Source organism: Macrobrachium nipponense, chromosome 20 (assembly GCF_015104395.2).
Source record: "Macrobrachium nipponense isolate FS-2020 chromosome 20, ASM1510439v2, whole genome shotgun sequence".
NCBI lineage: Eukaryota > Metazoa > Arthropoda > Malacostraca > Decapoda > Palaemonidae > Macrobrachium > Macrobrachium nipponense.
The window spans coordinates 68234251-68249250 of NC_061089.1; the positions used below are offsets into that span (position 1 = coordinate 68234251).

General features: G+C 36.3%; 1 protein-coding gene across 1 annotated transcript in view; it reads right to left on the bottom strand.

Annotated features, from left to right (window-relative positions):
- Nucleotides 1–15000, bottom strand: part of LOC135220523 (uncharacterized) — a 120071-nt gene that overhangs the window by 89463 nt on the left and 15608 nt on the right. Inside the window, exon 3 of the mRNA XM_064257685.1 lies at nucleotides 5214–5259. Coding sequence (XP_064113755.1) covers nucleotides 5214–5259 — 46 coding nt within the window. The remainder of the gene's footprint in view (nucleotides 1–5213; nucleotides 5260–15000) is intronic.

Consider the following 15000-nt stretch of genomic DNA (forward strand, 5'->3'; position numbering starts at 1 on the left):
AGAGAGATTTTATGGATGGTTTCTACTAGAGGCTCCTCCTCTCGCGTTTCGATGATATGCGTTTAAAAGTCTCTCTCTCTCTCTCTCTCTCTCTCTCTCGACAGATTACTAACACCCTTGTATACATGATTCACAGCCAGAAAAACATAAAAAAATAAATAAAATAAAAATAGAACAAGTGATGTTGACACAACAAGGAAAATCTATCCTTTACATTCTATCTCAGTCGGTTCTATAGCAATACAATGTTTAACATAAAATAAATAAATAAATAAATAAAACAGTTTACCATCCCATTTACCATAACCCAACACACAGATATGCAGAGGTTATAAAGGAAATCTATTCGTCTCGGAAATATGACATCACAACGTGAAAAGGAAAAAAACTAACTATAAAAAACAGAGAATAACTGAACGCTTAAACCAAAATACACATTAACATAAAAAGATAAAAAATATTCTTTATCATTTCATCTACCATAACCCAAAAACAAATATGCAGAGGTTATAAAGGAAATCTATTCGTCTCGGAAATACGACATCACATTGTGTAATACAGAGTATAACTGAACGCATAAAACAAAACACACATCACCGCCCAATTCCCCATAACCCAAAACCACAAAAATATGCAAGAGCCTATCAAAAGGAATTCCACTCTGTCTCAGAAGTATTATGACACATCAGTCGAGCTTGCGTAAGGACGAACATACAAATATATACACAACGGAGAGCTGCAAGCAAAACACGCTCTTACATGACAATAGCAATAAAGATCCCGCTGAACTATACGGCGCTGCCTTAACACAGAACCACCACCATCGATGTCTTGGCGTTGTGGTCTGCCCCCCCCCCCCCCCCCCCCCCCCCCCCCCCCCCCCCCCCACCCCCCCCCCCCCCCCCCCCCCCCCCCCCCCCCCCCCCCCCCCCCCCCCCCCCCCCCCCCCCCTGATGGATTCACTCTGATACAGCCGAGAGTGTATGACAAGAGACATATATATTGTGAGGTCAAATTTGCGCTCGTAAATTCTCCTAGGGGAAGCGCGGGTGTGCCATTCTCATGACGGGGAATATGAGGGAGTAAAGAAAAAAAATGTTGAGGAGGGGAATAAAGAGAGAGAGAGAGAGAGCAGAGAGAGAGAGAGAGAGAGAGAGAGAGAGAGAGAGAGAGAGAGAGAGTCTACAAGAGGGAGCTTTCATTAGCTTTTTATTAAAGGGATAACATCGTGTTTTGAGTTATTCATACACCGTGCATTTGCTCGATGTGAATGCAGCACTGTAGTGTATGGTTATCAGTCTAAATTATATATATATATATATATATATATATATATATATATATATATATATATATAATATATATATATATATATATATGCTATGCAGGTATATCACATACATCCATTCAGGAAATCGCAGACAACCACATCGAAGAATAATTTATTAGAGACGTTTCGCACATACAATGTGCATCTTCAGTCTGTTGAGATAAAAAAACACATACATATTAGCATTCAATAATAGCAGGATTCTCAATATAGTAAAAAGACTAAAATTAACTTAAAATTGACATAAAGGACTAAAAATTGACAAGTAAAACTAAAAAGTAAAAAGTACAAATAAAAAGCAAATACCAAGGCGCAACCAACCGTTAGTTGAGAAGGAAGGAGGTAGAATGACTAGACTTGGGCAAGAAGTTAAAACGTTGACTATGCAGATAAAGCGGAGAAGATGAAACTCCACTATTCAACGAGGGAACAAGACATTTAGTATATAATGACTCTAGAGTGGTTATGTAATCAGAGTCTTTAACCGAGCCTAAAATAGAGAAGTGTTGTTTCTTCACCTCTATCTTGCAATTGATTGCGTGGTTTTTTATGTTTGAGTGTTCAGGGCCTACTTAATTTTTTGACCGGTCCTGAAACTAAAGCCATGTGACTGCAGTATCTCATCTGCAGCAGCCTCCTAGTCGATCCAACGTAAATTCCGGGACATCCCGGGCACGTAAATTTGTACCACGCTGGATCGCATGAAACTGCGTGCAGACGATCTTTGAAGCAGAAAAAAAGAGCCTATTTTGCATGGGTTGTTAGATATAAGTTTTTATATTTAGACAGGGAATTTCACTTTCTATGATTCTAGTTAGGTGTTGTGAAAATTTGCTATTGTATATATATGGTATGGAGGCATACATTAGTTTCTTTGGTACGCCTATCATTGGAAGGGTGGTTTAAAATGCAAAGTTAAAAGTTTTGTTAACAATATTAAAAAATACATTCTTAGGGTACGAGTTTCGTTGTTGGAAGATATTAGATAAAAATTCAATTTCTTTATGAAAGATATCCCAGTTTGATGAGTATTTTATTGCTCTATGAACCAGAGTGGAGATTGCATTAAGCTTAAAAACTCTTTTGACAAGAAACTATAAAAATTATTAGAAAGTCCCGTATATGTTTTCTTTCTAAAAACTGAAGTGTTAAAAATTGACTGATCCCTAGTTATGCAAATATCAAGAAACGGTAATGAATTACCGTTTTCGAGTTCCACAGTAAAATTAATGTTAGGGTGTTTCAAATTAATAAACTGTAAGCTTTACAATTTTTACAGTTTATTAATTATGTCAATTTAAGTTAATTTTAGTCTTTTTACTATATTGAGAATCCTGCTATTATTGAATGCTAATATGTATGTGTTTTTTTATCTCAACAGACTGAAGATGCACATTGTATGTGCGAAACGTCTCTAATAAATTATTCTTTCTGATGTGGTTGTCTGCGATTTCCTGAATGGATATATATATATATATATATATATATATATATATATATATATATATATATATATATATATATATATATATGTAAATATAACAGCCCCAGTGCCCTCTTTAACTTCTTCAAATTCTTTGTCTCTTTTCTTTCTTTAAAGATATGCTTGTCAATGCGAAGCTTCGAGATCCAACTTCAAAGAAATATGAAAGAAATCATGATATCCGGTAGCGAAGAAACGAACCCGCGGTACCATAATCACGATATATATATATATATATATATATATATATAGATATATATATATATATATATATATATATATATAATGTGTGTGTGTGTGTGTGTGTCTGTGTGTATGTCTGTGTATGCATAATAAATATAATATCAAAGCATAAAATACCACCATACAAGCTACCAAGATCATGTAACATGTGAGACATACAATTAAATTCTTTGTTGAATAAAAAAAACACCTTAAACTAAAACAAGACGGAATTGCCAAGTCTCTTAAACTAATGAAAAAACAACAATTATTTTATTTTCATACTTCGTTTATATATATAAAAAAGATATATTTAATTCAATCAAAAGAGAATGAAAACTGGTATCTTGTACAGACGAATCGGTGGGATTTGGGACCAAGCCCACCTGAGCCAAGACTTACCGTGTATGCTTGTGCATGCAAATATATATACGTTACCTGCGCCATTGACTGAGAAGTTATGTGATGGTTTCTTTGTATATGATAAATAATAATGAAACGAGGAAGAATTATCACATTAAGAGATCAAATCAAAGTTTGAATTTTAAGCACCAAAAAGAAAAATAATAATAGTAATAAAATAATTTAAATAAAATAATCAGGAACTTAACTTAATTCAAATTCCAGTTTTTAAAAATCGTGAAACATTTTTTATTATAAAGAACAAAAGGTTGAAAAAAAATTATATTGATACATCGAAGGTCTATAATAATAAATATGAAAGGAAATAACGAAGTGATAATATTAATATATTGGAGAAAATCTAATATCAAGTAAGTTTTCAAAAAACGAGAAGTATTTAATCATGAAGAACAGTAAGAAATGAACAAGAATTATATAGAAACCTTCAATGTCTAAAATAAACAAGTAAAAAATGCTAAGTGGTGACCTTTGCAATATCGTTGCCAGAAGCACGATTATGGCTAATTTTAACCTTAAATAAAATAAAAACTAGCTAGGCTAGAGGGCTGCAATTTGTAAAGTTTGATGATTGGACGGTGGACGATCAACATACCAATTTGCAACCCTCTAGCATCAGTAGTTTTCAAGATCTGAGGGCGGACAGACATACAAAGTCATCTCAATAGATTTCTTTTACAGACAAATGATAAAAATGAAAAGAAATTTATTTCCCAGCGAATATAATAATATCCATCACCGCAGGTAACCGCGAGATTTCCAAAGAGGGCGGTGAGTTTGTGGGGGGGGGGGGGGGGGGGGGCTGGGGGGCGAAGCAAAAAAGTGTCTAATCAGTACAGGTAAACAAGAAACCAGATCTGTCAGGAACCGCTGTTATGGGAATTTCATGAACTCGTTTTCATATATTCCCACCATTAAATTTTTATGTGCAAAATATCAGTGGAGATTGTATACACAGTTTTGTCAGATGTGTATCTGCGTATGAGTAAGTGTATACTTACACGTGCATATGTGTGTGCGTTAGAGTTTACATACTAAATATAAAACAAAAATACACAAAAATAAGAAAAACTATATAAATATATATAAGGGCACATCTCCCACTATATATATTTCGCCAACGTAACTCCTTCTGTCATTCACTACTTGATAAGGGTGGGAGTTAGTCCACCGAAATATATAATCCTTAGCTTTAAACCAAAGTGTTTTAATGGTGCCTTTTATACTTGAGACGTATCCTGTTTTAACAGGGGAATTTATTACACACACACACACATACATATATATATATATATATATATATATATATATATATATATATATATATATATTACATACAAATACATATAATAATAATGATAATAGTAATAATAATACATATTATTTTCAGCTTAAGGCCATATACATGGAATATACACAGTACAGACAGCAACATGCATAATCTAGAATACATGAAATAACATGATAAAAAAAATGAATAATCGGCAATATCCATACAGTTGATGAAGTAGTATAAAAGATAGTAATCATGGTATTGGTAAGATAACAGTCATAATATTGAGAATAGTTGAAAAAAAAGCATTAAAAAGTTTTAAAATATGTGAGCAGATTGTAATTATATATATATATATATATATATATATATATATATATATATATATATATATATATATATATATATATATATAAATGAGTATGTCTTTGGTTGTGTGTTTGTTTCTGTTTAGACAAATATACCTTTGAACAATATGTACTCACCTGCCACAGGAGATAATTTGTCCAACACTGCCCATCGCTGCTTCCACTGAAAAAAAGAAAGAAAAACGTCACTGAATAAGTATCATCATTTCATTATTATTATTATTATTATTATTATTATTATTATTATTATTATTATTATTATTATTATTTCTTTAATGTCAACATGTTTCGGCCATCTCCCTGGCCATCATCAGGACATTAAAGAAACAAGTGACTGAAAATACAGTAATAGTATTATTATTATTATTATTATTATTATTATTATTATTTACCTTAGAATAAGAATAAAAATTATAATAATAATAAACCTTAGAATAAGAATAAAAATTATAATAAAGACTTGTATAGCGAATATTTCATCGACATACAACCACAACGCCTGTAGATTAAGGAACAAGATGCGGTGGCGGTGGCCTGGCGTGGCTTGTATCGTTGCCAGACGCACGATGATGCTTAACTTTAACCTTAGATACAATAAAAACCACTGAGGCTAGAGGGCTGAAATTTGATATGCTTGAAGATTGGAGGGTGGATGATCAACATACCAATCTGCAGCCCTCTAGCTACAGTCGTTATTAAGATCTGAGGACAGACAGAAAAAAATGCAGACGGACGGACAGACAAATAATAATAATAATAATACCTTTATTCCTGAATATTACAGTGGGTATTCTTACAATGTGCACTGGATTAAAATATACATAAAATAGGCATCTCAACAGTTTATTTCTTTACAAAAAACTAAAAATTACTACATCAAGGAACATTATACAGTATAACTCCTCTAAACAATTCAACTTTGAGACGAAACATTAAATAAAATTTAACACAATTCAACTTTGAGACGAAACATTAAATAAAATTTAACACAATTCAACTTTGAGACGAAACATTAAATAAAATTTAACAGACTCCAATAAACAAAAGAAACATAAAAAAAACGTTCCCACAGACCGACGAAATCTTCATTATATACGTTAAATGAATTAAACGTTTCGGCTTTGGCACTGGAGTAAATTGCATATCATCATCGAATGTGTCGTGGTGATTCGGACGACGAGGGAGATTTCACACTTGTCCAGACAGAGCAATTCGTCTTCTTCTCTCTGTCAATTATTGTATCACGCGATCTCATCTCATCTCTCTCTCTCTCTCTCTCTCTCTCTCTCTCTCTCTCTCTCTCTGCCAGTCTGTCTCTAATGCGCTAATGGCATGGGGACGTGTTAAGTCTATATGAAAGCTATTCTGTACTGTACATATATATATATATATATATATATATATATATATATATATATATATATATATATATATGTATATATATATATACATACATATACATATATATATACATATATATATATATATATATATATATATATATATATATATATATGTACTATATGCATACATATATGTATGTATGTATATCACATTACCGTGATTCATATACATATATCGAACTACAAATGTCCTTAATATCTAATTCGCTCTACCTCGGAATTATTATATATTTTCATATATGCTTAACCGAGGGGGAATTTATTAAGCGATAATAGAATTGGCCATCGACAGGCGCGAACCAGCGACTTCCCAATCCCAGGACTGGCAGTGAGCCTTAAACACCCGACACGCAAGAGATATAACTTCATGCAGCCTCCCACCTGAAATACCTTTCGCGCACACAGGTATTTTTTGTTATGGAGACTGCATCAACCATCTCGTTCTCGGTGGCGTGGTAGTGCTTTTGCCCGCTCGTAGTCATATAAGTCTATCATGAACTTATATCTCTTGCGGTGTCGGGGTGGTTTAAGGCTTCACTGCCAGTCCTGGGATGGGAAGTCGCTGGTTCGCGCCTGTCGATGGCCAATTCTATTATCGCTTATAAATTCCCCTCGGTTAAGCATATATGAAAATATATTAATTCCGAGGTAGAGCGAATTAGATATTAAAGGACATTTGTAGTTCGATATATATATATATATATATATATATACAAGTTTGTCTGTAAAAACTCCAGAATTTCTTTCAAGCCAAAAATGAAAAAAAAACACCACCTTCCTCCAATTAAATAACATAACATAAACATATTTCATCAATGACCAAAAACAACTGATGTACTACACATCATCCTTTCAAAAAATAAAAAATAAAAAACAAAAATCCGCAGCTTTGGTAAATCATCCGAGTAATTCAAAAACAAATGCTACATTTGCCTCTCCCCCTAAATCGAGCCATTAAAGCCCATTCAACACACTAAGCCACATTTCCCATAAATAAGCATCTCTCTCTCTCTCTCTCCTCTCTCTCTCTCTCTCTCTCTCTCTCTCTCTTTTTTTTTACGGATATTAATTATACATTTCATTTCTCTTGTTCCACACTACGGTACAGCTTACAAATTCTCTCTCTCTCTCTCTCACTTTTAATTCCATATCCGCCATAACAAGTCGACTGGTCGTGATCACGAATCCAACAATTGCAATAATTAATTGCAACTGGAATCGGGGCACTGAGGGAGGGAGGAGGGAGGGGGGTATTGGCGGGCATAGTGTAGTAGACCTCTCCCTAAACCCCCCCCTCCCCCTCCCTCTCCGATCTCGTAACTGCAATTCAACATTTGCAACAATTCACGTAACAATTCCCACAACTCATCGTTCGTCGTCGGAGTAAATCGTTCGCTTCTGTGTCGTAATAGCTGCTGAATTTAGGCGATGAATTATGCAAACGGCTGTTTACGAAAGCAATCAAACGCCCACGGTGAAAATAAGGGAGGTTTAAGAATTAGCCTGCAACAACAACGGCGGGAGGAGGAGATATAAGAGGAGGAGGAGGAGGAGGAACGAGTATAGAAGGAGGAGATATAAGCAGAGGACGAGAAGGTTTAGAAGGAGGAGAAGGGGAGGAGGTATAGGGAGAGGAGGAGGAGGTGGAGGACGAGGAGGAGGAGATATAAGAGGAAGAAGAACGAGTATAGAAGGAGGAGACATAAGCAGAGGACGAGGAGGTTTAGAATGAGGAGAAGGGGAGGAGGTATAGGAAGAGGAGGAGGAGGTCTAGAGGGAGGATGTGGAGGACAAGAAGGAGTAGATATAAGAGGAGGAGGAGGTGTTATAGGAGTAGGAGGAAGGGGGGAGGAGGAGGAGGTGGTATAGGAGGAGGAGGAGGAGAGGAGGGGCAGGTATGGGGGGGTTAAAAGGGAGTGGGTACCATGTACCAGGTCAGATCTCAGGAACCTGAGTGGTGAAAGAGGGGGGGGGGGGGGGAGGGCGGTAGGCGGGGAGATGAAAATTTGGGGGAGGGGGAGGAGTGTGTTAAATTAGGACAGATCTCAGGTATTCAACCTCCTTGGGTCTCAGAAAGCTTGGGGAGGGGGAGGTTAGAACGGCTGATTTCACTGGGAGGGAGGGAGGGGGAGGGGGGTTTTCCACGGAAGGTCTCGTAAGAGGGGTTAGGGGGCTTGTATCAGTTCAGATTCGGTATAGTGTTGAGTTGGGTATACAGTGTCAGATTTCAGGAGGATGGGGATGTCGGGGGGGGGGACTGCCCAGTTAAGTTCTGGGGAAGGGTGAGGGGGTAGGGTATACCCTTGGTCATAGTGGGAAGGGGGGAGGGGGAGGATGTTGTCAGTCGAAGTACAGCCACATTTCGGGAAAAAAGAACGATTTCCAAAATGGATGTTTGGAACCCGCCCCATCCCCCATAAAATAAAAGAAAAAAAAAATTAAAAATACATGAATTTACCGTGACAAATGCCACAATAAAAAGGTGGCATAAATCTCGTAAACGGACGCGTTTCGCAGCATTACTGCAATACAGGGTTCGTTATTGAACGAGTCAGGCCAACTGGCTGCTGTTTTCCTCATTAATACGCTTATATACACACACACACGTAAACAAAGCGGTTTGTGAAAGCGTGCGCAAACAATGGACGAGCTTAATGCGGCAGGTAATAGGGGCAGTGTTTGTGGTGTAGTATTTTCGTGGTTTTATTAAAAGCAGCAACTACAAAATAAACTATATAGAGTAGATTTACATCAACGGTGCATCTGATCTCTAGGCCAGTAGTAGTCCCTTACGACGCTCCTGATTGGCTGTTGATAAGCCAATCACAGGGCTGGAAATTCTCACATAGGTGATTCTGATGTCTAGGCCAGTCCCTTACGATGCTCCTGATTAGCTGTTGATAAGCCAATCACAGGGCTGGAAACTCTCACATAGGTGATTCTGATGTCTAGGCCAGTCCCTTACGACGCTCCTGATTGGCTGTTGATAAGCCAATCACAGGGCTGGAAACTCTCAGTCTATCGAGAGAGTTCACATAGGCAGGATGAATGTTCCACCTCTCCTGAGGGATACGTCTTTCAAAAGTATCCCGCAGGAAAGGTGGGACATATATATATAACATATGTGAACTCTCTCGAGAGACTGAGAGTCTGCAGCCCTGTGATTGGCTTATCAACAGCCAATCAGGAGTGTCGTAAGGGACTGACCTAGACATCGGATGCACGGGTGATGTGAATCTACTATAGCTGTGCTGATATTAGACATTGTAGCAGCTTCACCTTCAGTTGTAATAACAGCAGAAATCCACTCAAAGCAAAACACTTAAGGTGTGATCCGACTTCCAGCTTAATTCCTAACTTAATGTAAATTAAAACGTGCTAAAACCTATGGTCAAACAGAGCCTCGTTTCACCTACGAAAATTAAAATAAATATGCTATATTCTATCAGAAACCGTTTTTCTGTACTGTTTAACTGCATGTCATTTATTTTTTTACATTTTCATTCTAAGAAATAAATCAATATCCTATCCTGAAATTCCTGTATTTTTAACTCAACGCGAAACATCTTTTTCACACCTTTTTAGGCTGTTCCATAGGCCTTTCCTAACCCCAAACAAGAAAAAGAAGAAGAAGAACAACAAAATAGTTTGTAAGGCTTACTCTCCGAGTAAGCAGGAAAAAACACCACGAGTAAAAAAGAAAACAATTAAAAAATCTAAAAAATAATCCTAACTCCCCAACAAGAATAAGAAGAAAAACAACAACAACAATGACAAGAAAGTAGTTTGTAGGCTTACTCCCCAAGTAAGCAAAAAAAAAAAAAAAACCCTGAGTGCAAAAAAAAAAAAATATTCCTAACCCCCAACAACAACAACAACAAAGCAGTTTGTAAGGCTTACTCTCCGAGTAAGCAAGAAAAAAACACCCGAGAAAAAAAAAAAAAAAAAAAAAGGAAGAAATAAACTCCGCTAAATCCAAACTTGACAAACTCTGGCCCCCTGCTCCTCCTCCTCCCCAGACGTCGGAATTTGTCACACAAACTGTCGTTAAGGAGAAACTGGGCCTTAGGCCAGAGAATCCATTTAAAGTTCATTAATGACATAGCTAAAGACCGCCATTAATCTCATTAAGAACTTGCAGAAACCCCCCCCGCCCCCCCCCCCACCCTCCCGGCAAACCTCCCCCCCCCCCACACAGTCAGCAGCAGCTATACGCAATAATATTTCAGGCCGTCAGGGTGAGAGCTGGGAGTTGGTGCCTCGTTGTGTACGAATTTTTATTATTTTTTTTTATGCGAAATTAATTACATTCCGAGACATACTATAGTAAGTTGGTTAGAAGCAATGTGATATACTTGTGTAAATATGCACTTCCTGGAGCAGGGTTAAAGTTATCTCTCAAAAAATTCTCTAGTGATGAATGCGCAGGGTTTAGTTACGGAGTAAGACTCAAAAAGGAAAAACATTAGAGTACTTAGAAGAAACTAAACCCAAAATTGAAAAAAAGAAAAATAGATATAATGAATTAATAAGTGAAACCAATGGTATTCCCAATAGAGACTGGGTGGAAATGATGGATCAAAATTAAAATAAGGGTTCCAAACTTATAGATCAGATATGAAAAAAATTAGGAATCAAGGGGGAACCGCAATATTTATGGGAAAGACAAAAAACAAGGGAAAAATATATTGAGAAATATAGTAACTTCAGAATGTGAAATCACTAATACGCGGTCAGAATTTGAATTCTTTTGAAAAATTGATGAAGCATTAGTAATTATTAATAGGACCTCCTAATACTAAAAGAGTTTGTTGACTCTAAATCAATTTGAAAAATTGGGATAGAATATATGTAAGAAATTCACAAGGAACTGGACTATTTCTTCCTATCTGGAGGTGATCATTGTGCAACTTTTCCTTTCGTAGAATGGAAAGAACGAATAGGAGACTGTGGTTTGTTACTTATACCAATAAAAAATTAAAAAACGAGGAGTAAATAGTAGTGCAGAAGAGATTAAGAGGCAATTTGGAAAGCTATTTAGATATGCTACATAGGGAATACAAACATTCAAACAAATAAAATCACCTGCCAACAAGAAAAGGGAAAATACTTTAGACGCTTAGTATTTGTGAACGGATGATGCCTTATGTTAAAGAAATTGAATAGTTTATTTAATGCGAGTAATTTCAGATTCATAATGTCATCGAATTAACAGTTCATTCCAAAGCAAGTGAAAATAGAAGATTAAGCAAGAAATGAAAAGCTGGGAAGGGATATGGAAAAAATATACCAACTTCTACAGTAAAAATATAAAAATGGAGTCAGGAAAAAATTAATGAAGAATTGAAAACAAAGATTTGGGATAACATTTTTCGGTTAACAGGTGATGACCATAAGGGTAAATACGGGAGGATATTTATATAAAACTATTGGGGCAAAAAAGAAAATAGTTGGGCTAAAATATTATACCCGAAAGGAAGAAAGTAAACATTCATTTCATTGCATACCAAGAGACAGGGAAGGATTCTTGTTCCAGAAAATCAGAAAGTGGAAAAAAAGGGGTCTTGCAAAAGAAAAAAACTGCATTTTGGGAAAGTTAATAGAACTAAAAAGTAAGAATAGAAAATTGCCAGGAACAAAAGATTGTATTACAATTCAAAAGAAAATGAAAAACGGGACTTGGAAGAAAAACCCTCTATTAAACATTCAAGCAAAAACCCCAAACTATTATACTCATTATGCGGAAGGAAGCATGAATTAAAAGAAAATAATAAAATAGGGCCTTCTGAGAATTGAAGGGAGGATTAAACGAATTGAAAAAAATAAGGAAATTTTGCAATACATTACTGGGCAGAACGATTATAAGAGAGAATTTCACCCCTAGAAATAGATAATGAAGATAATGATATTAGAAGTAAGGGGGACGAAAATAGTGAATTATTTAGCTGACATTAGAAATTAATGAAGCTGAATAATTGGTGCAGGCAAATTTAAGTGAAATTAAAAATTTAAAAATGGAGCTGCTGCAGGGCCGGGATGGAGGTCCCCTGGCTCATTTTGTTAAATAAAGTAGTTCATTCTATTCGCAAAGCCACTTGCAATATTGTTAAGGACAAAGTGTAGATACAGGGCAAGATTTATGATGGAGCACAAATTAGCATATCATCACCCCTACTTTCAAAAGTGGATTCAAAGAACACTAGAGGCAAAGTTAATTATAGGCCTGGACTGTTGAGTCCTAAAAATCACATATTATTGGAAAGTGTATGAAAAGGGTAAATGAAGGAAAAAAGTTATTTATGAAACATTTAAATAAAAAATAATTTGTTTAATTATAGGACAAACAACGGTTTCGTACCCGGAAAAAGTACACAAACCCAACTGTTAGTCCACCCCGTAGAGAACATTATTTTCAAAAATATGAAAAGCGGAAATGAAAACCAGATGTGGGTTTATCTAGGACTTTTGGCAAAAGCTTTTTGACAAAGTAGACCATAATATATTAGCAAAGAAAATTAGGAAAACACAAATATCGTAGAAAATAAAGTAAGGAAGAATGGCGTTAAAAGAATTTTTAACAACAACAGGAAAAACAAGATAGTTTAATTGCAAAACCCCCCCCCTGATGAAAGAAATCGGATGAAACCAAGGTAATATTCCCCCCCTCCCCCCCCCCCCGGTGTGCCACAAGGTGTACGGTGCTAGCTGCAATATTGCTTTGTTATTATGAATTGAAGACATAGACAGTAATGTTTAAGGAATTCGTGGTTAGTGTAAGTAGTTTTCGCTGATGACACAAGAAATAAGTAGAGAATTACTTTGTGATGAAAGATAGGAACGCTCTACAAAGAGACCTTAACAAAGGTATATGATTGGGCAGAGGTAAATAGGTATGGTTTATTTAACTCTGATAAACATTTGAATCAATAAATTTTATGGAGGACAGAGAAGGAAAGCCTATATGCATATAGGGGACCTAATTAATGGAGACAATCAAAAACAAATAAGGAAGCAGTTAAAGACCTTGGTGTGATTGATGAATTAGGAAAACATTGTTATGCAACATGAATCCAAATAGGAACATTTCTTGTTGGCAAAATGTTTAAAAGCAAAAAATGGGAATGTTTTGGTTACGGAGCACTTTCCAAAAACAATAGGAAAAAGCTTGAACACACATTGATTTTAGCTTTATAAAACATTATGTTTTCGTAGGTCCAACTTGAATATTGCCAATTATGATATGGTACCCACACTATCAAAAAGGATATTGCGACAAAACAAAATAGAGAGTGTTACAAAAGGTCCTTTACAGCTAGAACTAGAAGAAGTTAAGGACCTAGACTACTGGGAAAAGACTGACAATCCTTAAAATTTTATATGGTCTAGGAAAGGAGAAAGAGAACGCGCTACATTGATAAATTCAGGCATGGAAACAGATAGAAGGAATTAAAACAGAAAATATCATGGGAAACTAAAAATATCAGAAAGAGGCAAGCAGAGGTAGATTAATAGTGCCCCAAAAACCTATACCAGGAAAAATAACAGGAAAGCACACAGAAACATTAATCCACCTACGCACCAGCAAATCGAATAAAATGCAGCGTTCTATTCAATGCGTTATGCCAGCTCATTCTGAGGGAACTAATATCAGGAGTGAGCGTTAGATGTGTTTAAGAATAAAGCTCGACAAATATCTAAACTGCATCCCAGACCATGCCAAGATCTGGAAGATGCAAAATATAACCGGAAGAATGTACTAGCAACTCTCTGGTAGACATTTAGGAGGCGCCTCACACTGAGGGAACCTGGGGCAAAACCCGGAACACGAACTTGTAATGGTTCTGCTAAGGGTAAGGTCTCTCTCTCTCTCATCTTCTTCCTCTCTCTTCTGCTCTCTTCTCTCAATCTTCTCTCCTCTCTTCTCTAATATTTATATATAACCTATCTATGTATATATGATTATAATATATATAAAATATAAAATGTTCATTTTCCTTCCTTTCCTTTTGCGAAAAATTCTCGTCTCTTCTCTCTCTCTCTCTCTCCTCTCTCTCTCTCTCTCTCTCTCTCTCTCCAGGGATGTTTTTTTTCTCCTATAGAACGGTCTGATCTATTATAGGGCAATTACTTTTGGTTTTTCTTCACTCTTCCATATTTAACAAACTCTTCTTCTCAATTCCTTCCAGCTAATATGGTGCATTCTTCCTCTCTCTCTCTCTCTCCTCTGAAACTTGAATAAGTTCATTTGAGACATCCTAATCATTGCAAACCTCCTTCCGAACCTGTAATAACGGCACATACGCACGTAAGCACAAAAGGAACAGCAGAGGATTAATGAATGGGCGGGTACCCCTCATACTACACAGGGGCCACGTGGTAGTAGGGTGAATTCCTTTCATCGAACCAATGAGTAGGTCCTACGGACCTACAAAAATACCCACCTCTCCCCCTTTCCGCCCCCCCCCCCCGCCCCCCCCCCCCCCACCTTAATCGGGGTGGCC